A 27,990-nucleotide genomic window follows, 5' to 3' on the forward strand; every position below is an offset into this window, starting at 1 on the left:
AGCTAAAACGTTCAGATTTCCAACTATTCTGAACACTCCGGTTTCAACAGTTTTTATACTCTTGGCTAAGTGTTACGCAACTCTAAGCTGGCCTGCTATGATTGGTCATCTGCTCCAGGTAGGCAGGACTGGAGTGTTTTTTTTTAAAGCCACTGCGGTGTTAATATTGTCCCATGTAACTACATGCTAACGGCAGTAAACAATGTCACTTTGGCTCCTAGTGTCATTACATTCTCCCCAATTCCGGGTCACATTACTCCTGAAACATTTTTATGTTAGTAGTATTTGGTTTAAAAGCCTTTATTTGCAATTTTCTTGGCCAATGCTGGTCATTTCTCCCCAAATTCCAGTCACTTTACTGCTGGTCCGGTTGTGTAATATTTGGTTTAGACTACTTTATTGGTGATTTTTCACGGTACAAAGTCCTGCTATATACTCCGTTGCAGTAGCTCCAGCTTCAACTAGCTAGTGAAAAATGGCTCCGGACATTCCAGGAAGCGCGCTGGCCAATCAGAGCAGAATGGGCTTTTTTGGGAGGAGATTAAAGAGACATAAAGAGGGTGGATACACGTGCAGCAGTCATGGGCAGTATGAGAAAAATAAAGTGTTTTTTTTTTAACATTAAAGCATGTAAACATGTTCTAGTACAAACACAAAATGAAAGTAGCATCCTGAAAATGCTCTTTAACAGTTGCCCTTTAAGGAACTCATTGACGTAAACATCAAGTATATGGCTTTGTATCATCATTCAGTTGAATTCATAAAAGGGCTGGTCTGCAGGCCAGTGAGCTGCAAATATAATCTAATGATTCAACACCAGCTGCATTAAAAGCAATTCAATCCAGGTCCACTGGAGGATTAATGCAATTAAATAATGATCTGAAATTCAACCCGAGAGATATCTAAACAGGAAAAGTTCATCAGCTTGAGGTGGATTCCAACAGCAGTACGATGTCTGCAAAGTCACTCAGCTTGTGAAAGGTCTTGGGGGGGCGTCCATGTGATCGAAGTCTTTGGGGCTCAGATTTCTCACATGGCCCAGAGAAGTCCAAACTCATGGCATCAACAGACAGTATAGCACTGTGTCAGGCAGACATTAAGACAGTAACATTGAGGTAGGATTAATGGTCAGTGGGTAGATTTAAAGGCGATTTCCATTATTTAATGGAATATGTTGAATTTATTTCATTAGTTGTCTGTGTTTAATTGGACTTAAAACATTAGTAAGTTAAGAAAATTAAGAGCTTTGCACACAGACTACTACATACAGTCCACATTCTTTTGTTTACAACTGTCTGGTACTGTCTGATGGTGTCAGTTACAAACAGTTTATTTCCTATCTAACACCACTGTGTGTTAATGACCCTTCCATTCCTCAACTAAATGAGCCACTTGTCTCATGATTTTGCTCATCTTGTTTGCTACACTGGAATTTACTGCCAAATATATTTCAATTTACACTGTTTACTACAAGGACTTAGATGATGTGCTTTGTGAGTTTTTTGTAGGGTCAACTTGCCTGAAGAATGTATATTGAACAAGTAACACTAATAATTTTTTTGACAGAAATGAATAGGAACATCTTAGGAGATGTCGCATTGGTTTAATCAAACTGGTGTGTTTCCTCCTCTTTGGTGCCAGAGCCGCCTGTGCAGTTCAAGCAGCCTCTCATTGATCTAGAAGTATGGGAACGAGATTTGGCTGTTCTCGAGTGTGAAGTTCCAGAGGACTCTGTTGCCATCACATGGTATCTGGAGGATAGACGACTGCAGCCAGGGGCCAAATATGGAATGGAGGAGTGGGGAACAAAACGGCGACTAACTATCCGTGACATTGGAGTTGACGATGATGGGATTTACCTCTGCGAGATGCCCGACGGGGGCAGAAGCATTGCAGAGGTAGCTGTGAAAGGTAAAACAGGATAAAATAGTGCAACAATTCCTTTTAAACCCCTAGGGGGTCCTCAGACTCACTGCAGGGGGGCCGCCAAATTATTGTTTATTACTTTTTTGAAAGTTAATTAAAATATGTCTGAAAATATACATTAACATGAATCCAACATATTGTAAAAACAACCTCAACACACTGACGATACGCTTACTGGCCTATAGGTAAGGTAGCCACTATGGTAGCCATCCACAGATACAGTTAAGCTTATTCACTGTGCCTTCCACATGTATGTTTGACATTAAAATATGATATATGAATACGTAAATTATTATTATTTGAATAGCTTAGGGCCTAAAAAACGTTGAAGACCTCTGCTCTATATCATACGACATTATAGCTTGTTTATTCCACACCCCTAGTGGTGGCAGGAAATACAACCCACAGGAGCGTTTTCCGTCTTCATCTAAACCAGAGAATCGACAGTGCAGTTTTAAACACGGCATTAACGTTGTGAAACAGTCAGTTTGGTTACATTTAGGCAACAAGACTACTTGATTAAGTTTAGAAAAAGATCATAGTTTGGGTTAATATCAGTACATCTGTTACATTACTTCACGTCCGGTTACAGGTGACCCAGAACGTGTCGCAAACGCCTGATCTGGCTGCGCCGCTGGTTAATAGAGTCCGCCCTATTCCAGACCCAGTGTCTGGAACTACAACACAATTGACAGATAAGAATATTGCTGGCTACATCTACAGGCAATTCAATTTAATATGCATACAACAGCAGTGTCAGATCAGAAATGTGTTTTATTTTTACAACGCTGATTTGTAAAGATTTTGGAAGGCACTGACAAATTATGCTGTCCTAATGAGTGTTAGATCAGAAACTACTTGTGTTATATATGTGTTGTTCTGGCAGGCAATTACAATTTTTTCGTTTGTAGGGTCCTTGTTTTCCATTAGATAGATCAAAATCCTTGTCCTTTTAATGTGCTAAGGAGTGCTTTTCTTGCAGGGACAATTTTGCGGAAGCTTCCAAGAAAAGTGGATGTATTGGAAGGTGAAAATGCTGCCTTTTGTGTTGAAGTGGAAAAAGAAGAAATGGACATACATTGGTATAAAGATGCAATAGAGCTGCGTGAAACACATCAGACCATCCTTAAGTCTTTTGGTCGGACTCACATCCTGGTCTTCGTCAACACAATGCCCCAAGACTCTGGCCTCGTGACTTTCCTTGTAGGCAGATCCAAGACTTCCTCTATGCTAAGAGTGAAAGGTAGGGTCCCTCATCTGTAGATTGTAGCATTCCAAATACAATATTTGCACAAAGTCTATTGAGAGCAATTACTTTTAGAATTGATCAACTGATCAGTTATTCCGGTCCAAAGAGAAATTGATGCATAATAGGTTTCTCCTGTTTCAGCGGCCAGACATTGTCCTCCCAGTTCTCCAGTGAGTGTGCAGATTAACACAGAGCGTGCTAATGCAGCTCTTCTCTCATGGGTTCCTGCTCAGGACTCACGAAAGAACCCTCCATCTGGATATGTGCTTGAGCGACAGGAAGTGGGCACTGGCTCACAGGAGTGGCTACAGTGCCTGACCACTGACTCTGCAACCTCTGTGGAGATCCTTGGTGACAGCGTACCATGTGAAGCCGATTATCGATTTCGCATCTGCAGTGTAAACAAATATGGAAAGAGCAACAATGTTGAGTTCCCTAGAGCTGTTCACTTAGGTAAGTTCAGTTATACTAAAACAACTGTGCTAAATCAATTATGCCATGTTTTTTTGTTCTTGATTAATGAAATCACAACATGGTTGAGGATATTGCTTGCTAAATCATGTATAAATTCTCTTTTCCAGTTCCAGTTGCCAGAATTCAAGCTCCCTTACAGGATGCCTTGGTACCCGAGGGGCAAGATGCCCAGTTCTCTATTGAGCTTTCTGCTTCAGTTATCGGTACATGGTTCTTAAATGGTACTCAGCTTCAGGAAGATGAACATTATTCCATGCGTCGGTCACGAACACACCAATCTCTTCGCATTCGAGGAGTACGTGATACAGACAATGGAGCCGAGATCACATTTATTGCCTATGGGATCCGGGATTCTGCAGCACTGTACATTCAAGGTATGTATGGGTTACTGTCATAATTTGCTTGAATATGTGTCTTGGTAGGCCTAAGATGTATTGTTTGTTTCTTTATTTGTTTTAACTGGAATTTGAAAATGTGCAAACATTGTTGGCATCAACAATGCAAGAGGACGCTAATGTACTGTATCCTTCAGTTCATTATCCTAAAAGACAAGATTTAATTATGTAAAACATTATTGTTTTTCTAAACGTTGCAGCTCCTCTTGTCAAGTTTTCACCAATGTCAGAAATGGATCGAAACAAATTTGTAGAAATTGGAAACCCCATAGTGCTCTACTGTGAGCTGTCAGACCCTGCAGCTCCAGTGCACTGGTACAAGAATGGGGTGGAATTACAGACAATGGAGGGTCTGCATATCCAATCAGAAGGCACCATGAGAAGAATTGTCATACAATCAGCAGAGTTCTCACATTCGGGAGTATATTGCTGTGATGCCATTGATGACGTCATCAGGTTCAATGTGGAAGTAGAGGGTGAGTGGAGTGAGTTTCTGACAATGCTGGTGTCTTTTACTAACCATCTTTATTGTCACGTATTACCCCCTTATTCTTTTCTTATTTCAAAATGCATTTAGTCTTCTCTTAAAGTCTGACTTATCAAAACATAAAATTCACATTTTAACGATCCATTAAAATATCTAAATATCTATAGCCCCACCTGTGAGGTTTTCAGCAATTCCAGATGCGGAGAGGAACAAAACCATCGAAACCGGCTACCCCATTGTTTTATGCTGTGAGCTCTCAGATCCTTCTGCCCAGGTGCACTGGTACAAAGATGGGTCAAAGCTCAATCCTCAAACTGAAGTAGAAATTCTAGCTGATGGCTTGGCGAGAAAATTGATTGTCCATTCAGCAGAATTTTTCCACGCTGGGTTATACTGCTGCAAGACAAAGGGTGACACCATCACGTTCACTGTGGACATCAAAGGTGATTTGTTTTACCCTACGCGATTAACAAGCTCCTCCTCAGCAAAGCAACTAACTCTGATGACACTTTTGTATGTTGTCTGTTGCCTTTGTTCTTAGCACTCATAAGAAGTGCAGCTAAACTGTCACCTTTTTCTTTGACTGCAATACAGCATGTTAGCAATTTAGTTGTATTTTGTTAAATAGATTATGATGAATAATCTTAAGGGCTGACATGAGGTTGATTTAAGGTTGACATAAGATCTAAACATATCTATAGCTCCACCTGTGAAGTTCTCAGCAATGCCTGAAGAAATGAGGACCAAGTTGATCGAAGCAGGCGGCACTATTGTACTCCAGTGTGTGGTGTCGGATCCTGAGGCCCACGTTTGCTGGTACAAGGATGAAATGCAGCTCATTTCAAACTCTGGATTAGAAATCAACTCAGAGGGCAACATAAGGACGTTAGTTGTTCAGTCTGCAGAGCTGTGCCACTCTGGTGTATACAGATGCACTACACAGGATGATACCATGGAGTTTCAAGTGGAGATCAAAGGTGACTTTACACTTTTTATCTTGTGCGTTAATTTTGTAACCACCAACTCTTTCTAGATGCCACTAATAATCCCTGCTTGTACTGTATGGTTTGAAGGACTGTTTCGTGCACATAACCTTAAAGAACTGTTAATACACTAGGTAATTATTTGTTTTAATCATTTGTTTTGCGACTGCTGTGACCTAAATTGAAAGTCCCCAAAGCCCTTTTCATGTGCTGCTCAGCATTTACATTTTTGCAAGGTGTCCAGTCTTGATTTTATTTAGCTGTCCTGAATTTCCAATGCTAGCTATACCAGTGACGTACTCTACTATCTTTGACGTTGAGAGAACCAAGTCACTTGAAGCGGGCAAACTTTTGGAGCTGAAATGTGAGGTTGCAGACTCCACTGTGCCTGTCTGCGGGTATAAAGATGCTGTAAAGCTCTGCCCGCAGAATGATTGGGATACACAGAGTAATGGCACGTTGAAGAGACTCATTATCCCATCTGCTGAGGTCTTGCCCTCAGGGCTATACAGCTGTGAAACCTCTGATGACACTATTCACTTCACTGTGGATATGAAAGGTGATTTTTTTTTAATTTGTTGAATCTTAGAGCAAATCCTAGAGCTTTCTGGTAACTAAATGCAACTAACACTTACAATATGCGTATCTGTCTGTCTGTCTGTCTGTGTTCAAGTGGTGTTTTGTGTGAAGTTTTAACAGTTTCTTAAATCATGGTAAAAATTAATCTCTACGGAATCCATGTAATGAATCTATGTAATCCTTGAAAATGTGTTTTTCTCATTGAATTTGGTCTGAGATAGAACAGATTGGTTTCCCGTTTGGGAAAGCTGAAACTATAATCCCTTTCTTAATCAAGAGTGTAAATATGCACTGTTAAGTCCGCAATTATAATATGAATCATCATCTTTAGCTCCGATGCTGCCGTTGTCACCCTCACCAGAGGTTGTGGAGACGCAGTCACTTGAAGCAACCTGCCCAACTGAACCAACATGTGAAACCTCAGACCCTGCTTTCCAGGTGTCATGGCAGAGGGATAAAGAACATGATTCTAACAAAGAGCCTGCTTTTGAAATGGGAGGCATCAAGAAGACTCTTGTAATTGAACCAACTCATCCTTCAAACTCTGGAGCATACTATTGTGCAACAGCAGATGATGTTGCCCAATTAATAGTAAACAATCAAGGTGATTTTGCAAATGTGTTTTCAATCTAGTTATGACTAACTCTTTGTGTAGCTTTTGGTCTGTCTTCTTATTTGTTGTTACAATGCAGAGCTAATATCTGTGACAGTTTTGACAATATCTCTTTGAAGTCACTTGTCCAAACATCAAGGATAATGTACACTAAAATTATCCCCCCAATGATTGTCTGTAGTGCCAGCTCCGACGTATCTGCTTGGTCCTGGTGTTGCGAAGACTGAGTCTGCGGAAGCGGACTGCCAAATTGTTCAGCAATTTGAGATTTCAGATCCCATTGCCAAAGCCTGTTGGTACAAAGATGGAACCCAGATCTACCCAAAAAGGGAAGCTGACTGTGAATCACAGAGCAGCAGCCAAACCGTGCCCCTCCAGTTACATGAATTGTCTGATGATGGGAGGTTTGGCTGTGAAACATCTGGTGATGCACAGTTAAATGTGGACATGAAAGGTGGTGCTCCACATTGTACCTGCACAATTAAGAACCAAGTATTTAGTGACATACATGAAGCTATCACCCAGCTCATTGTTTTCTCTTTGGCTTTGTCCAAACAGCAGAGCAGTGTCACTGTGGTGACGAGATTGGTGAGATAGCTGATGCATCTGCCCAATACACTGTGGATGTCAAAGGTGATTTGATATATTTCAACATCAGTCATCCATCTTAACCCAGCACATACATGCCACTAACAATAGTGGTGTATTTTCTGTTAAATCCATCATCTGAGGCATCTGCATCTTTTTTTTCCTTTAGACAATTGCTTTTTGTCATATTGAATCCTGGTCTCATGTCATTTCCTGCAGTGATTGGCTCTTAATCAAACATGTGGGTTTTCAGTACCTGAGTAGCTGCTCCTCATACTAACATATATGTTGTTTGTCAATTAATTTTTCATTTTAACAGCCATCTTTGCTTGTAACAAGCAGCTTACCACTCTTTCAGTCCATCTTATGTCTTATTCATCACCAGACCCTTTCATTCACATTGCTGCCCCGAACCTTTCACCGTTGCAATGACAAGGAACTCTTATTAAAGAGAAGAAAATTGATATGCTTTTCAGGGTTTTAAGGTGTTAGTGTAAATACTTGTGGTATAACAGTATTAGGAATCAGTTGAAGGGGGAAATATAGGAGCTCAATCTCAGACCAAACCTGGTCGATCTTCTTGTTTGTCTTTGCAATGAATTATCCCATAACTCCATGCTAACCCACACTGATGCAAAATTCTGTTATAAGAAGAAGTATTGAGACCAACAACCACCTAAAACCTTTCTTTGTGTACATCACAATGCTTATAGCTACATCGCCAAGGCTCTCTTCTGAACAAGAAAAGAAGTCCGCTGAAGAGGCTTTTCCTGTTGAAGTTGATTGCATGTCCTCAAAATGCAATTCTGGCACCTTCTGTGGCGAGAGAGGAGATGCACAGACATACGAAGAACATTCCATTCATATGCCAACTTCCCAGTCAACATATGAATATATGACTGAATGGATTACACCTAAACAGCCAAAGGAGCTCTCTGACAATCAACAAACAACAAATTCCCAATCTCCTGTTTACTGTAACTCTGTAAAGCCATCAATGATGCAATCTGACACACACCATCACACTAATAAGCTCACAGAATCACATGGTGAGGAATTCATTTACTATCTACAGCATGCAAAAGCCCCATCTGAAGAGCTTGATAATTCCCCGCAGACAGCTGTCCAGACAGATGAGATCTGTAATGTTCAACAAACTGCAGCTGTTGAATCAGAGGAAGCCACTCTCAAGACTCTAACTGTCCAATCAGAAGAGCTACATAGCTCAAAACAGATGTGGACTGTCCAGTCAGAGCTAGGTAACCCCTTACAGACTTCAACTTCCCAGTCAAAACACCTTACTAACCACTTACAGATTTCAACAGTCAAATCAGACAAGTTCTGTAACTCCTTAAAAACGGCAACTCTGCAGTCAGAGGAGCCCTTTAAATCCTCACACACTGCAACTGTCCAACCAGAGGAGCCCTTTAAATCTTCACCCACTGCAACTGTCCAACCAGAAGAGTCCTTTAAATGCTCACACACTGAAACTGTCCGACCAGAGGAGCCCTTACAATCCACACATACTGGAACTCTCCAATTAGAGGAGCCTTTTAAAATCTTACAAACTGCAATTGTCAAATCAGAGGAGCTCTGTAGCTCCATACAGCTGCCAGCTGCCCTGTCAGAGAAGCTTTTTGATTGCTTACAAACTGAAACTGTCCATTCAGAGGGACCCTATAACTCATTATGGACTGCAACTGACCAATCAGAGGAGTTAAACAGACCTCTACAGATGTCAACTGTCCAACTGTCCACTGCATCTCCTCAATCATTGGACTTCTATAACTCTAAAGAGGCAGAAATGGTACAACCAAGAAAGCATTACAACTTGCGAAAGTCTGCGCATGTCAGATTGGATGACCACACAGGCCAAGCAGTAACTAACCACTCGAAGGTGCTGTATCAGTCCATGGCCACAACAGTCCCAGCAGAGTGGCATCACACCATGAAGGCATCAGAAGACCAAGTAGACCGCATAATTAACTCTGGGCAGAGATCATCTACCCAGTTTGCAGAGCCTCAATGTGTCAAGCAGACATCTACCGTCCAATCAGAGGAGATCTATCAATCAAAGACATATGACAGTCACTGGAGTGACAGTGTCACTGCAAATAAGGTGGCTGTTGAAGGTGATTTAAATGGTTAGCATTATCAAACAAAAATGGACGGGCACAATGTTGCCATTGTGTAAAATGAATAGATTGCTTTTTGCGATCCTTGAGACTTTGACAATTTCAAAATTTACTTACATGATTTTGTTCATACTAAAACTACTTTAGTAGTCAATGTAAAACTTTGAGCTTGGGTGGTCTGTGAGGAATATTAAAGATAGGGAAAAGAGTAAATAAATTAGCTTCAAATCCTAACTTGAATGCCTAGTTACCTCAAGTCTAACCAAATATACCTTGTTAGATTACTAATAGCATAAAGACATATATTTTATTATTACTTATTTTAACTCTTAAGACGTATTGGCATGACTAATCTTGATTTGAGATTTTGCTCTTCTGTTGTTTGAAAGCATAATTTTTGATGTAGTCAGTAATAGTGATGCAATTTTCTCTTGATGTTACCTCAAACATCCCCAGCTCCACCCGTGAGAATTACAACATGTTGTGAGGCTGAAAGGAACAAGTCTGTTGAAGTTGGTGAACCCATAGTGCTGCGATGTGAGATATCAGATCCTAACGCTCAAGTTAATTGGTACAAGGATGGAATTAATCTACGAGAAGCAGCTGGGCAAGACATCCTGGCAGAGGGCTCCATAAGAACACTGGCTATCCAGTCAGCAATGCTGTCTCATGCAGGGATTTACAGCTGCAAGACAACAGATGATGCAATGCAGTTTCATGTGGATGTTGAAGGTGAAAAAAGTTGTTTTCATCTATTCTGCAAATAGATTTTAGTCAGGGTCAAGTGCATCCAAATGCTTTTGCTTCGCTTATAAAAAGCAAGTGCTCTTTTTAATTACTTTTGGATGAATACAATCAACCTTTTTCAAGCAACAGAACACCAGCAAAAATGAAGACACTGCCATGACATTTGTACAGATTAAGAGCTCTTAGCTACATGCTGCTTATTTGTGCAATTTGCACACTAACATCACAATGTACTGTATAAGTGTTATAATAACATTAATAATTAGATAGAAGTGGCCACTTGGGAGTATGTAAAAGATGGCAGAATCTCTGCTCTCTAGCTCCATTCTATCTCTAAATCAAAATACCCTTAGATACAGTACGTTCCTAGCTTAAGGTGGGTAGCTACCTACCCACCTATGTTCTAAATTAAGGTAATCACTTAGCCATGGTAAAACCTTACCTGACATTGTGTGGCACAGCCGTTCTGCTTCTTCTATTTCATGTCTTGGAGTAGCTAGTTAGGTAGCTCGCAATGGCTTTTATTTTGTAAAGAGATGAGCTCACACTCGCACCACGTAAAGTCCTTACGTACAATTTTACATTTATTAATAATGATTCACATCTCTGTTGTCTTTTTTGGGAGGTGTTTAAGTGCTATTCACTTCCCAGTACGATAGTGAACACCCATTTAGCTCCTGAGCATATATTTTTGTTTTTCAGAAAGACTGACAAAAGAAATCTATGAGAAAATATGTTCTTTGGCAGAGGCTAGCGGAACAGATTGTAGCTTATATAAGCGATGGGACCTTCATTGGCACTTGTCAGTCAAGCAAACATGCCCTGAAGATACAGTAGCCCTCTCTTTAAGGCTTAATATCCTAATAACTATTAATTCTTTTCAAAAATCTCTACCAGAACAGAGAGCAGAAGCAAACAGTTTTGGCGCATTTAGATGACCCTAACTTCTTGGGAGGTTCTCAGTCACATCAAAAGAAAAGTAGGACGGGTGGAGTCAAGCAGCTAGGGTTTCATTAGTCCCTTTCATGTGTTGCTCTACCAGGTTAGCCACTGGAGTGACTCCAACTTTGCAACATCCTGCTGGAAGTGCCAAGAAACTCTCTGTGCTGAATAATCCTACAAGCACATAAGCAATGCCAAATGAGTTGATTTTTCTTAAATTTACTGAAGAAAAAAGGCTCAAGACTGTACATACAGGATAACTTTCAAATTTGAATGATGGGAAAGATTAATTAATTCCATTCAGTTATTTTTTAAGTTATATTATTTGAGTTTTACTTTAGGTTACCTGTACAAAATAGGATTTAAAAGCTAAACATTTTTCTAGAAATACTGAATCAAAGTTGTTGGGCATGGATTTAAAAAAATGTAATGCTTGAATACCCTGCTGAAGCCTTTAGTTTCACAGTTTGTGCTTTGCTTCCTTTGGTTAACAACAGGATCTGTTTTATTGACCAATTCTATTTTACATTTAATCCTGTAGCTCCACTTCTGAAGTTTTCAGCTTTATCTGAGGGTGACCAGAAAAAGACGGTCATGACGGGCTTTCCCATTGCTCTACAATGTGAGCTGTCAGACCCCACTGGACAAGTCAGTTGGTACAAGGATGGAACAAAGCTCTTACCTCAAAATGGTGTAGACATCCAGTCAGAGGGAAATTTGAGGAGTCTAGTTGTCCCATCAGCCGAGCGGGCTCACACTGGCGTTTACCGTTGTGAGTCAAAGGATGATGACATCCAGTTTGCTGTGGAAGTAAAAGGTGATGCTCAGAAACTCTGTAGCGCTTTCACTGTCTTGCACGGCCAACTAACTGCAGCAGGTGATTAGGTCACGTTTGTCCAATCCCCCAACAGAAAATAGTGAATTTTTCTGCTTCCCTAATTTGGTCAACTACTTTTCTAAAAATGTACAGAGAAAGATTTCCTCTGAAATAATTGAAGTTCAATTTGTTATGGTAAATTGTTATTGCATGATTTATTGTCATTCTAATAAAAATAATTTCCTATCACATCTAATCATGATGCCCAATTTTTATCTAATTGAAATTAGATAATTTAGGACATCCTCTCTCCATATCTTATTAAAACATGCAGCTTCTCAACGCAGCTTCTTATTATGCATTTCATGTGTCATGTTCTTTTTCACTGAAGACACTAACTGAATACTTTACCATAAACAAACACTGTTACTTTCTTGTTTGTCTCTTACCTGTGATTTTGTCTGTGCTTTAAATGTCAGTGTACAATAACTGTGAACTTGGTTCTTGGTCTTTTAGCCCTTTGAATATTTTTTCTCATTGTCCTTGTTAAGCAAGTTGTGTTGATGTTGTATGTTATGTTGTCCTGTCCTGAAATTCTTTGTAATTGAATAGGTTGGATATTTAATTACTTCAAGAAATGACATTTATGAAGTTTATTAAGACACTCTTTTTGCAATATCTGAAACATATAGCACTACCTGTGAAGTTCTCAGAGCTTCAAGAGACTGACAGGACCAAGTCCATCCAAGAAGGTTCTTCCATTGTCCTCAGCTGTGAACTTTCTCATGATCCTTCTGCTCATGTCAACTGGTACAAGGATGGGTTGAAACTCCTACCGCAAAACAATATGGAAATACAGTCAGACGGTCTAACAAGGACACTACTCATTCACTCAGCTGAAAACATACATGGTGGCACCTATGAATGTTCAACATCAGATGACACCATTGCATTTAAAGTGGACGTAGAAGGTGATTTATTTTCATCCTTACTATCTTCTTATGATACCTACCATGTGCGTCTCATTCTATGATGTGAGTGCTAAACAATCTGCTTAATTTGTTTTGAATGTTCATGAGAACATGGTACAGTATGAGTGGCTGGACAGTGTGTTTTATCCACTGTTGGTGAATCCATCTCTTATCCAAAACCCTTGTTATTCCCCTCTCTTAGGCCGATCGCCACAGATCATGCCAATCCCACTGTCAGAAAAATACAAGATGATTGCAATTGGTTGTCCAATTATCCTCCAGTGTAAGGTCTCAGACCCTCTCGCCCAGGTTTCCTGGTTTAAAGATGAGTTGGAGCTTTTTTGCAAAACTGGCCTTGATATGAAAAGAGATGGCACCCTGAGAAAATTAATTATCCATTCTGCTAAGGTCTCTGATTCTGGCCTCTACAGTTGTAGCCTGGCTGATGATGTTGTGGCATTCCATGTGGACGTCGAAGGTGATTTTCTTTTCAAGATGAACATTTTAGCATTTCCTTAATTACCCTTAACTGTACACTTCTTTGCCTAATTACATCTAAATTTATTTAGAGTTGTTGTAACACTGTCTGAAATCACAGAGTTTCATATGTTGTATATACTGTGCTCAAATAACCAAACCAAAAGGTTTGATGAACATTACTTGTTAAATGATGTGCTGGCAGCTTAACAACAGTGTTCTGCAAATCTTATAATACCCTCCAGCCTCTCCGGTGAGGTTTTCAGCACTTCCAGAGATCGCAAGAAACAAATTTGTTGAAGCAGGCTGCCCAATTAAGCTGCAGTGTGAAGTATCAGAGCCAACTGCCCAAGTCTATTGGCACAAGGATGGAGAGCAGCTATTTCCAAAGAGTGAATGTGAAATCCAGACAAAAGAAAAATTGAGAGCGTTGGTTATTCCATCAGCAGAAGTCAGACACTCTGGGTTGTACAGCTGTGAGGCCGCAGATGACCGTATAGAATTCAAGGTGGATGTTGCAGGTGATCTAAGTATTTTCAGCTATGTCAGAATCACTAACTTCTTTCAGTGAATGTTTGGCTATTGGATCAACTTTTTTTTATTTTATTCTATAATGTTCTGAGATATGGTGTACTGATAATTTTGTACTTTCATTTTGGCAGAAATATACACCCTGATAGAAAATGTAATGCTGTCACAGCTTACTTAAATTTGACCATGAATTAATATGTAAACGAATAGATATTTTTCAATATTGCTATTTTTTTAAGAAGCAGTATTGATATGTAGGTCTAATGTAGGTCTATGTCATTCTTGCTTTAACAAGCAAATACTGGTACTTAAAGGCCCATTCAGACTGGACTTTGTTAAGAGCATGGTGGTACAACTGCATCTTAAAACTGCCCAAACAAAATTTTCATTTTAACAGTTGATCAAATGTCTATGTGTAATGTGAAAGGGGTTGCTTGTAGTAACAAACCACAGCGAGTGTTCACTGGACTGCAGTTTCCCTCAGCTCCACAGAGCGTTTCATTGTTATTCGGCACATTGTTCTGGTTTTATAACCAGCTACTTTACTGTTTGGTTCAGTCTCACTCCCCTCATTAACCCCGTTTCCAAATGCAGCAGGCTACTGTTTTACCTGATACACAGGCTGTGTGCTTCCTGCCTAGCATGGGAGAGTGACAAAGTTGGCAACTAGCTGTTGAACATAGTTGACCATTTAGTAGCTAAAGAGCCAGATATTTTCATCAGGAGTTGATGGAGAACAAAATAGAGCTAAAAGGACAAAGGGCCACAAACAAAACGAATGATACATTTGCTCTGTGTCTGCTAGGTGTGTAAATAGGCAGCTGTTTGCTAACATGTTTGCCGCAATTTTTTATTTGAACTAAAAGAGTTTATGCTGATTTAACTGCTCTGTTCATTGGTAATGATAGTGGCCCACATGATCGGGTCAAACTTGTTGCAGGATGCAGAACAGAATATTGTGCTTGCCACGGTGTAACTCTGGCGAGACTTATGAAGGATGAGTTGCAGATACTGCAGACCTCCTGGTCTAAAAGGCAATTAAGCTGTACATGTTCTGTAACAACAAAGATTTAATGAACAAATAGACAAAAAAAAAAGATTCATGTTCCATTTTGCTGTATCACTGATTGCATGCGAGTCCATGACTCTAGCATTGTTGACGTGAGTGATCTCACTGTTACATAGGATAGCTTAGCAAATCTGATTTATATCTACTGTTCAATGGATTGAAATTCCTATAGCACCAGTTTGATTCTCAGCTGTTCCAGAGGCTGAGAGGAGCAAATCTGTTGAAGCAGGCAGCCCGATCAATCTGCAGTGTGAGATCTCAGACCCTACAAGCCAGACCTGTTGGTGTGAGGATGGAACAAAACTCGTGCCAAAATCAGGAATAAACATCGATTCAGGGGGCAAAGAAAGGGCACTGGTTATGAAGTCGGCCACGTCTTCATGCTCTGTGGTATACAGTTGTAAAACTGACGATGATTCAGATTTCAACGATTTCTATGCAGAGGTGAAAGGTGATATGCTAAGCTTTTTCTCGGAAAGTTGTCGTCATTGTAGAGTCTGATACAACTTCATGACCGCTAATATCTAAGAAGGAAGCAAAACCTGATCATCATCATATTCATCATAGCTGATTCCCTTCTAAATGTCCTAATTTCATTAAACATTAGTTGCTTTTCATATACGTGCTTCACATTTAATAGCATGTATTTTAATGAGTCTGCTGGGTTTTCCAACACAACTACGGTAATTGCATTACATCAGTGCACTGCTTCAAAAATTGTTTTTCACTTTGCTTTAAAAGTGGATTAACACCCACTGATCATTATGCTGTCTATGAATAGTTGTTATCTAGATGGCAAGGCTTTAAATCAGCATGTATATGCATGGGCATAAACAATTAATTCCATGTTCAAGCAACAACTCACTTCTTTTGTGTACCGTTTTCTGCAGCGCCACCGGTAACATTTGTTGATATCCCAGAGGAGGACCTTTTCAAGAGTGTTGTGGAAAAAGAACAGCTTGTCCTGTCATGTGAAGTATCAAGGGCTGATGGTGTTGTCCAGTGGTACAAAGATGGAACTGAAATGCAACCATGCAACAATATCACAATGCAAGCAGAGGGCACCACAAGGAATCTGACAGTACATTCAGCCCAACTGTCCGACACAGGCACATACACATGCCGTGCAGGAGACAACGTTCTAATGTATAAGGTTAACATACGAGGTAATAACGTAGCTTATAAAAACTGCACACAAAAAAAAAATCACTTATATTGACTTACGTGGACAATGTTTCAATTTCATGTATTCTTCTTTCTAAGAACCCCCGGTGGTGATAATCTACCCCAAGGAGGATGTCCACCTTGACCGTCATGTCCCTGAGGAAATTATTCTGAGCTGCGAATTGTCTCGTCCAAATGGTGTCGTCAGCTGGTACAAAGATGGCCAAAAGCTGCAAGAGAGTGAGAACATCAAGCTCAAGATTGAAGGCCCTTATCGACGACTGAAGATTATTTCTAGCGGAGTTGAAGATTCTGGAGAATATGTCTGTGATACAGCTGACGCTTCAATATTCTTTCACCTTAGTATTACAGGTAAAATAATACCCTGAGTCTACTTACAGTATGTTTGAATGTATGCAAGTATCTCAGTATTGTATTAGCAAAAAGTAAAAAAGAGTAGATTGTGGTATGAGTGTGCTTCAAACGAACAAGCTCGTCTAGAGGGAAGAGCGTTAATACCCATTTTGAAATGGCCACAGTTGAGGGTTGTTTGGAAAGCCATCATAGAAAGGGTGTAAGAGTGACACATATAAATTAAGTTTAAATCCTGCTGGTTTATTACCCCCACACACCTGTCCAATCGCTATGTGATGGGGGCATGCTTGTTGAGTTATCAAGTTTAGAAAGAAAATAACAATTTTAACATTCGAAAGGTGGGGAGGAGGGTTCAGACGCTGTTCGATGACCTAAGAAGCACTTTGTTTGAAGCATACTAACGCCTTTACCATTGCCAAAGTTAGGGGTTAACTGATTCATCCAGGATCAAGATGCATCATAGACAGTTCTGCAGGCAATATATGCATCAACTTGACACCTCGAAAACAATGTAGACTACCTTATACTATTCATTAAACTAATGACTGATGGCTAAACTAGATGATAACGCCCCGTTCCAGAACCTCCGGTGCGGATTGTGTCCCCAAGTCAGTCCCAAATGGAACTGTGCCAGCAGACCTCTGAGAGGATGGTACTGAGCTGCGAGATTTCACGGCCCAATGCAGTGGTGCGCTGGTATCGAGACGGACTCGAAGTGGAGGAGAATGACAACCTTATCTTAGAGGTGGATGGTGTCTACAGAAGACTTATTATACCAGAAACTACCGTCAAAGATTCAGCTGAATATGTCTGTGATACTGCAGATGAGTCTGTGACATTCTTTGTAAACATAGCAGGTAAAGGACACTAAAGAAGGAAAAAAAGTAGGTCCTCTAAATATGTTGCTCTGTCAGTGTTTATCCATTTCTAACAACATTTTCTAAATGCACAGAGCCTCCTGTTCGCTTCATACGTGCAAGGAAGATGGCAGGAAGAGTGGACAAAGTGTTTGGGGAGACTCTGGTTCTAGACTGTGAGGTTTCAAGATCAAATGCCGAGGTCACCTGGAAGAAGAATGGGGAAGAAGTAGAAGACTCCAAAAATATCACCATCCTTGAGGATGGTGTCATGCGTCAATTAACCGTTCACTCACTAACAATGGAGGATGCTGGGCAATATGTCTGCGATGCAAAGGATGATGTGATGGATTTCAATGTAAACGTGCAAGGTAGGTTATCATACTTAAAACTATAACTTCAAAATGATATGGAGCCCCCAAAGTCCCGAAAGATGATAATCTTTACGAGTTCTTTATATTGTGTACTCAAGATCCAGACTATGAAAGACTATAAAATCTATGCTAATTTAGACCAGATCATTGACTTCATCCAGATACTAAGATAATAACTCATGAGAAGTTAAAACAATCTTTCGGGGATTTCAGTGCATTTTACTCGATGCTTAGAGGAATTTCTGTTCTAATAGAGATTTTATTCATTTTCAGAGTTGCCTGTAAAAATTCTTGGAAAAACCAATGCAAAGACAGAAAAGCAGTTCTTAGTATCAGATGACATCATTCTTGTGTGTGAACTATCAAGATCCAATGCCTCAGTCAGCTGGTACAAAGATAATCAGCTAATTGATGACACTGAGCGATACTGTAGCGAGGAGCAAGGCGTTTTCCGATCACTGGTTGTCTTAAATGCTGGGCTCGAAGATACGGCAGAGTACACCTGTGATGCAGTGGATGATAAGATGGTCTTCTATATCACTGTCAAAGGTAATCATTGCATTAAGCAATGCTAATGTTATCTGTATTTCCTTTACTCAGAACAATAATGATACGTCTTTTATGTTCAGAGCCTCAAGTACAAATCATTGGAAACTCAGGCCACCCAGAGCATCATATCCTGGTAGAAGGAGATGACCTTATTTTGGAGTGTGAGGTGTCTCGGTCAAACGCCACCGTTCAGTGGTTATGCAATGGCGTGATACTGAAACCAGACACTCGCATTAAAATTGACAGCTATGACGTTGTGAGGAAGCTTGTCATCTCTGGACTCCAGCCCTCCGACTCTGGAAAATACATTTGTGATGCCATCGATGACAAACTGACAACAATTGTTGAAGTCCAAGGTAAGATTTAAATTACTTTGAAACATGTATAGATTGAATTTCTGTAGGTTCTGCAGGATTTTGGAAACCTATTGTTTCATGTTTAAACATGGAATTTACAAGCAATCTTTTTTCTCAGAGCTGCCAGTCAAGTTTGAGAATAAAAAAGCAAAAAATAACGTCTCAGCCTATGAAAATGAGAGTGTTACGCTGTGTGCCATTGTGAGCCGAGAAAGAGCTAATGTTCGGTGGCTGAAAGATGGCCAACTATTGAATGGGGACAACATTCACATCTCCAGTGAGGGTAATACCCACAAGCTCACCATTAATCCCCTGCAGCTGTCAGATTCTGGGGAATATGTCTGTGACGTAAACACAGATGAGATGTATTTCAATCTTTTAGTCAAAGGTAAGAATTTGGCACTCCTAAACTTAATGTGCCCAATATTTCCAAGTAAACATACTTGATTGTATTCCTTTATTCTACTCATCAGAAATGAAGGTGAAATTTATCCGACCACTGGAGAACGCTGTGTCTCTGAAGGGGAGTAGCCTTATATTACGATGTGAGATAAACAAGGCCAAAGGAGATGTCCAGTGGCTAAAAGATGGCCAAGAGATCTCTCCAAGCCGTGGGCGCACAATAAGGGCACAAGGCCGCGAACGAAGCTTTACCATCCACCAACTAGTGGAAGAAGATGCTGGAGAATATGCCTGTGAATCCACAGATGATAGGACCTCAGCTACTGTCACTGTAGAAAGTAAGTTTAAATAATTCAACGTTAAGGCAGGTCAGAGAAAAATAACATATTAAAAATAGTTTAAAATACTTTACATGTGTGGGCTATTTTAATATTTTGAGCAAAAGGAATCTAATTCAGCTGACTGCTTTGCCTTCAGCTCCCCGTGTTGTTGAGTTCATAGCGGAGCTTCGTAACATCACGGTCTGTGAAGGAGAAGATGCAGTATTTAAGTGTGTGGTCTCACCAGAGGACATTCGGTTGGTGTGGAGCTTAAATGGCAAGCAAGTAGCTCTAAATGAGCGCACTGTCACTTCAAGTAACGGACTATGCCACATGCTCTGCATCCACAACTGCATGGTTTCAGATAGCGGCAGAGTAACAGCTGACGCAGAGGGGTTGGTATCAGAGGCTGAACTCCACATTCAAGGTGAGAGTTGTTCTCCCATTCATTAACACTAAATATACATTTGTGTTAATGTATCACAGAAGCTACATTTAACAACCATTTTACTGTTCAATAACCTCAGATCTCTGGTAGCTGTGACCATATTTTTGAGTTATTGTCAGCAACACTGGAATAATAAACATAAAAGTTCTGTAAGAGAGTGTAAATGCCTGTGTACCATTAATATCACATAAGCATATATATATATATATATATATATATATATATATATATATATATATATACACACACACACACACACAAAATAATGACCCTTTCGGACAAGTAGAAATTGTTGCACAGGCGCCTTTGACGGCTAGTGCTTAGCAGCTTCTCCTGTTAGAATTCCTCTGGTAACTGAGAGACACAAGTGGCTCAGTGGTCATGGTGTATGTGACGCTGCAGGGGGCTCCTTTAAGCTTTATACTTGTTGTGTGCTTGAACTTTTAATGTAAGCTTGCTGATTTTTTGATGGTCTATATTATAATTTCCTTTGTCTAGAAATGGCTTTAGAGCCTTGTAGAATTAACAAAGAAATTAAACATAAATCATTGACATGATAAATGCTGCTATCTAGTAATTCCTTAAATTCATTTTAGAGCAACAGGTGTTGTTTACCAAGAAGATGACACCAGTTGTAGCTGAAGAGTACAGCGAGGCAACTCTAGAGGTGGAGGTGAGTCTGGATTCGGGAGAGGTGCAGTGGATGAGGCAAGGGGTGCTGATCCACCCTGGAGCCAAGAATTCCCTGAAACACAAGGGCCGAAAACACAGTCTCACCATCTACAATCTGGCCATGTCTGACCGGGGCACCTACAGCTGTGAAACCCTCCACGACCGCACGCAAGCCCAGCTCACAGTGGAACGTGAGTGTGCACATGTTCTCACTATGCCCTGTTGTTGTTTGTTTACCGCCGTTGCCGATGACCCAACCTCCTGCACACCCCATCACTGCTTCTTGTAAAGGCAAAGCTTAATTAACTGAGTAAGAGTAATTTGAGTGACTGGGGACCAGGGTGGCTCTTGTACTGGAGCATGATGGCGACCAACAGGTGATAGCCTTACAGCCCAAGCCGACTTTAGTATTAACACAGGATCAACCAAGCTCTGATGATTTCATTATCTATGTCAAAGGCAAATCAGATTACATTTTTAAGGGGAGTGCTTGATAGATAACAAGTTAAGATTCTTCTGTTCAATGACTAGAATTCCTTTTTGCAAAGTTAAATTTGACCTATGAACAAGCACCACTTACATTTTTTTGAAAGTAGCAAGCTCGACACACCATAAAACATCTTGTAGTGATTAAGACGTACTTATGCTTGTTTTTCTTTGAGCATGCTGCTTATATTTCTTAGCCCTATGATCCACAGGCCAGTCAGTGAATTAAAAGCTGTTCTTTCAACACTATTGTGGGTGGGAAGGGGAAAGTCAGGACTTCAGGCTGCTGTTGGCACCCCCTATGAATTTGGATCTCCTCTCATTGCATCTAAATTTACACCCTGGCCTTCAAAACTAAGGTTGCTGTCATCAGGTCTCCAAAATAAACACTCCTTTTTTCCACAGGGAATGCTCGTCTGTTAGAATAAGTGAAAAATGTTGGCAGTTTCAAAGCTGGCTTTTGTGTAAAGCCCCATACTCAAATGACTAAACTATCGGCTTGTCAATATGTGCCAGCTTGTATTGTTTAACTGCAGACTGTACAGAACAGACTCCAAGCCTATTCTGTAACACACACACAATGGACACCATATCTGCTCAATGTTAAAAGTGGAATGGAAATACTTGTTACGGTGGCCTATCTTTCAAACATAACCTTTGTTTAACTATTATTCAGGTTACATTATACTAAAAAAAAGTACCAACACAAACAACGGCCACAAAGCTAAATGTACTTACTTGTTAAGAGTACTGTGATGCCTTATACACAGCTCTGCAATTTTCTTTACAGCTCGAAAAATCACAATCAAGAAAGGGCTGACTGACATTAAAACCACAGAGAGAGAAACGGCATCTTTTGAGGTGGAGCTCTCCCATCCCGATGTCCAAGGCACCTGGATGAGAAACGCAATCCAGCTTAAGCCGACAAATCACTTCCGTATGAGTGCCAAAGGACAAGTCCACAGCCTCACCATCTCCAACCTATCAGTAGAAGACACTGGCACCTTTATGTTCTGTGTAGAGAATCTGAAGACGACTGCAAGGCTTGTTGTGAAGGGTAGGTAATTTAGGAAGAGGTTTTGCCAATGTTTCAACAAGCAGATACCAATGTTTGATTTCACTATAGTAGAAATATAACAGCATAATTCTATGTGGTCAAACTTAGAAACTAGTAAAAGTCATTTTGAGGAGATGTACTTATTACAAGGCCGTAGTGTTGTCATTAGTCTAATGAATAATCTACAATATCTACTTTGCAACTTTTCAACACGCAAACCATGTACACTACACTGCAGTACTACCAAATCAAAAAGTGACTGAAACATTTTGCCATTACCTCAAGACTGGTAGCTAAAGTGGTCCACTCAGAGTAGACCAGATGCCAACCAGTTGAGGCATGATAATAAAATAGAGTGACAGCTCTACTTCTGTTGGCTTTATCCAGGCTCATGTTACAAACACAAAGAAGCCTAGCATGACCCAGTGAAAAGCGGTAGCTCTGTTCACTCTTATCTGTCAGGTGCTAGTTTAACAGCATGCTGTAAAATAATCCCCTCAATGCCAAGTCACTATGTATGCATTATCCCTTTGAGCTGCGGCGATGACAATTGGATGAAAATCTCATCGCGGTAAATTAGTCCACATTACTGAACCATATTGCTACTTTAATTTTGAGCAGCAACACATACACTTGGTGCATTGTTTAGAGAAATTTAAGAAAACCTTTTTGCTTGCCTAACTAAGCATGCTTTTTCTCCAGAGCCTCCAGTGACCATTTTCAGAAAACTGGAAGACCAGAAATTCCCTGACGGTGCAGTAATCTCTATTGAGTGTGAGCTGTCAAGACACAACGTTGATGTGAAATGGATGAAGGCAAGTTGTTGGAGTTCTTGTTTTTCAACATAAAATTATTTTACAAAACTTGGGAGCCAAAAGACTTTATATCCAAAAAAATGTATCCAACCCCGGCAGAATGATGGTCTAATAGGCCTCTCTGACCAAATGCGGCAACGACACCGCTGCCCTCTGAAACCCATTATTTCGAATGGCTTGCTCCGCACGACGGCGGCTTTTTGCTACGTCAAGCAAAGCGCGGGCGCAGTATACTGCTGCAGCTCAAACTGTTTGGTCTGAAAAGGCCTATAACTCTTCAACTGATGGTTCACTATAGCGTTATTAGTAATTCTGTAGACCTCCCAATTTAAAGCGTAACTCTCGCCAAAATGCAACCTAGGGTCTTTTTGTGAATGTACCTGAGTCAAACTTTCATTTAAAAACATATTTAGGACGGAAGCGCCACTTTTAAGATGTACCGTATTTTCAGTCAAAACGAGTCAATATCAAAACAAGTAGCCACAGATTTAGTATATCCCTTGTGCACTGGTGTAGTTAAGGTATAGAGCCCCCCATGATACTTCGAGCAAGGTTTCATGTTGTGTCGAGCCTTCTTAGTGTTTTAAAAATAGCTATTTTGAGGCTAGCATAAAAGTGCCCCTAGCACTCCCATTCAAAAGGCCATTTGACCGAAAAACGAGAATACGGTAAATCTTAAAAGTGGCGCTTCCGTCCTAAATATGCTTTTAAACGAAAGTTTAACTCGGGTACATTCACAAAAAGACCCTAGGTTGCATTTTGGCGAGAGTTACACTTTAAGCATGCTTCGCAACATAATACTGTAGTTACTGCAATACACAGCACGTCTTAGATGTAGGTTAGCAAACCAAGGAATGCTAATTGCTTGTTAACATGGCTGAAATTACAGTAGGTACATTGAGCCAACATAGCATTCTTGCTAGCACATTCCTTCTCCAATTAAGCAAAACTACAAAAATGAATAATAAAGTCACTCATTATCAATTACAACAGGAAACGAAATATTGACAAACCTTGTGCCCTTATCAGCTAGGTGCTAAACAAAAAAACTAAACTTTTTAACACCTGACCGTGCATCTTGTTCTCTTACCGACATTACTTCTTCAAAATAAAAGCACCGGCTTTTATAAAGTCGCTAACGGACACAATTAACACAGCATCAGGAACATTGAACAAACATTAAAACAACAGATTGCATGATAGTAAGACACTATCTGATTTAGCCAAAATATTTGTGAACTAAGCATTTAAATATTTTTGACCAACTTTTGAGCTCAAGTCTTAAAGTAGCCTAAAATACATTTCTGCTCTGTTGTATTTTGTCAACTTTGTGTTGATCAATTTGGAACAATAAAAAAGAAGAAGCATTTCACTCAATCGGACAATGCATCACATAGGCTGCAGTTTTAATTGTTTGGAGATGATTAGGCATAATTGTACTTGAAATTAAATCCATTTTTTTTTTTTTTTTATCATTTTCAGAATGGGGTTGAGCTGAAGCCAAGCAAGGACTTGCGCATTTATGCAATGGGAAGGAAACGGTTTCTTCAGATCATGAAATGTCATGTCAGTGATTCTGGCATGTACACCTGTGATGTTGGAGATGCTACTACATCCTGCACTGTGGAGGTCTATGGTAAAGTCTGCTGTCTAAAAACTACAGAAAAGGGCCTCTAGTTTTACAGTGGTATACTACTACAGTGGTAAGGTAGAACTGCACAAAGTATTTAACAATATATGGTTGGGAAAGAGTACTAAAACACTAGAAGCCCAAACTACCAAAATTACTGCTGTGAAACTAGAGGCCATAGAGAGGTATTGGCTGAGTAAGCTCCACATGCTGTGGGTTACATTTGTTTTACAACACATTGCATCAGTTATTTGTCAAAAGAATGTGGCTAACTCAGTTACAGGGCACTTTAAGAAATTCATACATGGGTTAGCTATGGGTCAGTCATTTACTTGAGAAACAATGAGTCACCTCATTCCCTCACCAACTTTATGGGTCATTCCTACTATTTAGTGCCATTTCAGCTTTGTTTACAGTCTATTAAAAAAAATATCCATCATCAATATTTCATCTGAAGGAGGGCTTGTTAAACTATATTATAAGAACACTATATTGGTCCAAGTCAGGATATTATGGTCTAATAATTTTGACCAAATTCTAAGCATGTGACATAGGCCAAATGTCCACCCTGTTACCGGACAGTCTCCTCTCTATTAATAAAGGGTTTTGAATGCAGAGTTATTGTAATATTTATATTTTCTATGAGCTAAAATGTTCAAATTCAAACAATCATTATCTTGAAAAAAGACGTTCTATTTTAAGGCACAATGTCATTTCAACACATTTCTTTTAAATGGAATTTGGCCTCATTTTTAATTGATTTAATTTGCCAATTCATTCCCTGCAAGTTACTACAAATACATTAACCATTAACCATTTGAAAAAGGTTGAATAAAGAGTGATACTTTCTCTGCTTCTTGTAGAGGACTTTCCTGCCAAAAATAAACTTAGCACAAAAAGTAAGGAAATAGATTATTTCTCTGTGGTAACAATGCTTTTTGGCAATAAATCTTATACCGTTGGAAAGCCTGTTTAGTTCCCTTACAAATGGGGTATACATTTGTGGGATGAGCAGCAGCGCTGAGTATGTGGATTGCGCCCATGACAAATTTGCCAAATCTTCTCTGCCATTGCCTTTCACCATCAGGCCCATTTGCGCTGGTGTCGGCAACACGTGCACTGGAACCTGAACATGTGGAGGACTCAGTGATGAGTCAAGATTCTACCTACGGCAGTTGGATCGTAGGGTCAAAGTGTGGATAAGACGCGGAGAACGCTATGCTGATTGCTGCACTGATAGATTAACACCTTATGGTGGAGGCAGTGTGATGGTGTGGGGCGGCATGTCCCTCAATGGAAAAACGAGGCTTGTCATCATTGGAGGCAATCTCAATGCCGAGAGATATAGAGATGAGATTCTGCAACCAGTGGCAATCCCATATCTCCACAGTCTGGGACCGAACTCTATCCGCCAAGATGACAACGCTCGCCCCCACAGGGCGGGGTTTATCAGAGACTACCTCCAGAATGTGGGAGTGGAGAGGATGGAATGGCCTGCCAGCAGTCCTAACCTCAACCCCATTGAACACTTGTGGGATCCGCTTGGGCGTGCCAGAGTGACCAACACAACCACGTTGGCTGACTTGCGACAAATGCTGGTTGAAGAATGGGATGCCATCCCACAGCAGTGTGTGACAAGGCTGGTGACCAGCATGAGCAGGAGGTGCCAGGCTGTTGTGGCTGTGTATGGTTCTTCCACACGCTACTGAGGCTCCTGTTTGTGAAATGAATAAATTGTTCAATTGCCAATATGTCATGTTTCTTCAAACTTCAATCATCCAATCCACCAAACACCAAACGAGTCAATGGCAGAATAAGCTGTTTGGCATTGGCAGATAAGATTTGGCTAATTTTTCATTGGCGCACCCACATACTCAGCGCTGCTGCTCATCCCACAAATGCATGTTCCTTACAAATGGGGCACCATTTGAAAGGGAACTAAACAGGCTTTCCAACGGTATAAGATTTATTGCCAAAAAGCATTGTTACCACAGAGAAATAATCTACCAAACACAAATTACTTTTTCTTGCTAAGTTACATTACATGTCATTTTTTTTACATGTCAAGTTTATATTATACTTCCTGAGTCATGTGACTAAAGGAATAGTCATGAGCCTTGTTCAGGGGGATTTAGATCAGAGTAACAGGGGGGACAGTCGACTCAGGGACACAACATATTTTAAAAACTTTAGGCATTAAAAATGTATTAATAACAAAAAATAACATTTGCTGAGAAATACTATAAATAAGGCTATACAACAATAATGATTTTTTTTTTATTTCTCTTACTTATATTTGTTTCTGATTGGGGACATGGCAGTTTAGCCTACTTGTGCTAAAATTAGAGTAATTCTTTCATTTTTAATTAATCCTGGATACATATCATTGTGTTTTATAGCAGAGGTGGGTTAACCGTGTAAGACAAGCTTTTAGAAACAAGTATTAGCCCAGTTTTTTACAACATACAATATATTATATCATGGGGACTCAAATGGCATTGAATGCTAGGAATGACCCTTATAACTAATAGCACACATAAGCTGTTCTACCTAATCAACAATACAGCTGCTCAAAAATTAGAAATTAGACTCAGCACTAAGCTAAATCCACGCAGATACACATTTCTTTAATGGTACCTAACACTTAAAAAAAAAAAAAAAAACTCACAAAACAGGTAACTTAACAACAACAACAACAACTGTGCGATATTATGTCATTGTGTCAGGAACACATAGGTGTACTTAATGAAATAAAGAATGTATTCACTTTGTTCTGCACGATAGCTCACTGTGAAGCTTCAATAGAACTGTGGCTTTAATGTTATTAGTTCCCCTGCGTTACACTCCTTTGACAACTCAAAATGTCTGCTGTGAAAAAGATCTATGAAAGTGTAAATTATGTCAAAGAAAAAAGTATTAAATGCTTTCAGACTATGTTGGACCACTTTTAGCATTCAGTATGACCATAACATGAGAGAAACACACAGACATAGCTATGTTTCCACTCATACTGCTAGCAAGTAAAGTAGGCTAAAAGTGAAGTAGGCTAACGTTTAGCTTTGTCACAGCTAGTCAAAGTAGCTATGTATATATATATATATATATATATATATTCACAGCATGTCAACCCTCCCAGTGTAGTTAGCTTGGTCATGCCATGTAGGATTATTTTGAGCAACAAAAAAAGAAGAGAAAAAGCACTTACCATGCCCTCAAAATGCCAGATAAGTGCTGCCATCTTTGTTGCTGTTAGTCACTTCTTTGTTAGCTGCTATAATGTGCTGCTTCTCTTTAATGCTGGGGACTTTATTATTTTCTCTGGGCAAATGTTATTTACATTTAGCCAACAATTAGCTTCTCTTAACCATTCATCAACAAAAGTTCAAACAAATAATGTACCAACCCAATCTTTAGGGAGGCTGCTAGCTTGAGAAGTGCATACCAAGATGGTGCACATTGGTCTTAGTTCACTCCATGGATGTATTAAGAGAACTCGTCTCGC

The 27,990-nt window shown here is 39.9% G+C and overlaps 1 protein-coding gene and 1 long non-coding RNA gene across 12 annotated transcripts in view; one reads left to right on the plus strand and one right to left on the minus strand.

The window, feature by feature from the left end:
• Positions 1–27,990, plus strand: part of obsl1b (obscurin like cytoskeletal adaptor 1b) — a 40,990-nt gene that overhangs the window by 3,792 nt on the left and 9,208 nt on the right. Inside the window, exons 3-33 of one of the 10 annotated variants that reach the window (XM_031296492.2) lie at positions 1,642–1,911; positions 2,909–3,169; positions 3,317–3,628; positions 3,757–4,023; positions 4,245–4,520; positions 4,699–4,974; positions 5,233–5,508; positions 5,798–6,073; positions 6,425–6,697; positions 6,888–7,160; positions 7,265–7,339; positions 8,008–9,426; positions 9,886–10,161; positions 11,660–11,935; positions 12,628–12,906; positions 13,109–13,384; positions 13,629–13,904; positions 15,174–15,434; positions 15,874–16,149; positions 16,247–16,519; positions 17,104–17,379; positions 17,475–17,750; positions 18,027–18,302; positions 18,383–18,658; positions 18,777–19,046; positions 19,132–19,398; positions 19,538–19,807; positions 20,425–20,691; positions 21,777–22,043; positions 22,746–22,858; positions 24,341–24,494. In XM_031296492.2, the coding sequence (XP_031152352.1) occupies positions 1,642–1,911; positions 2,909–3,169; positions 3,317–3,628; positions 3,757–4,023; positions 4,245–4,520; positions 4,699–4,974; positions 5,233–5,508; positions 5,798–6,073; positions 6,425–6,697; positions 6,888–7,160; positions 7,265–7,339; positions 8,008–9,426; positions 9,886–10,161; positions 11,660–11,935; positions 12,628–12,906; positions 13,109–13,384; positions 13,629–13,904; positions 15,174–15,434; positions 15,874–16,149; positions 16,247–16,519; positions 17,104–17,379; positions 17,475–17,750; positions 18,027–18,302; positions 18,383–18,658; positions 18,777–19,046; positions 19,132–19,398; positions 19,538–19,807; positions 20,425–20,691; positions 21,777–22,043; positions 22,746–22,858; positions 24,341–24,494 (9,159 nt within the window). The remainder of the gene's footprint in view (positions 1–1,641; positions 1,912–2,908; positions 3,170–3,316; positions 3,629–3,756; positions 4,024–4,244; positions 4,521–4,698; positions 4,975–5,232; positions 5,509–5,797; positions 6,074–6,424; positions 6,698–6,887; positions 7,161–7,264; positions 7,340–8,007; positions 9,427–9,885; positions 10,162–11,659; positions 11,936–12,627; positions 12,907–13,108; positions 13,385–13,628; positions 13,905–15,173; positions 15,435–15,873; positions 16,150–16,246; positions 16,520–17,103; positions 17,380–17,474; positions 17,751–18,026; positions 18,303–18,382; positions 18,659–18,776; positions 19,047–19,131; positions 19,399–19,537; positions 19,808–20,424; positions 20,692–21,776; positions 22,044–22,745; positions 22,859–24,340; positions 24,495–27,990) is intronic. The other 9 variants (XM_036004511.1, XM_036004510.1, XM_036004509.1 and 6 more) reach the window with 9 other exon arrangements.
• LOC116047612 lies at positions 1,789–27,873 on the minus strand. Of its 2 annotated transcripts, XR_004898131.1 has the most exons (8): positions 27,694–27,873; positions 19,524–19,583; positions 16,208–16,377; positions 15,849–16,002; positions 12,634–12,767; positions 11,801–11,920; positions 3,005–3,566; positions 1,789–1,902 (listed from the first exon to the last, which is right to left on the minus strand). It is a non-coding gene; the product is annotated as an uncharacterized LOC116047612 (long non-coding RNA). The 2 variants fall into 2 exon arrangements; XR_004898132.1 differs by lacking the exon at positions 19,524–19,583.

Source organism: Sander lucioperca, chromosome 8 (genome assembly GCF_008315115.2).
Source record: "Sander lucioperca isolate FBNREF2018 chromosome 8, SLUC_FBN_1.2, whole genome shotgun sequence".
In the NCBI taxonomy this organism is placed as follows: Eukaryota; Metazoa; Chordata; class Actinopteri; order Perciformes; family Percidae; genus Sander; species Sander lucioperca.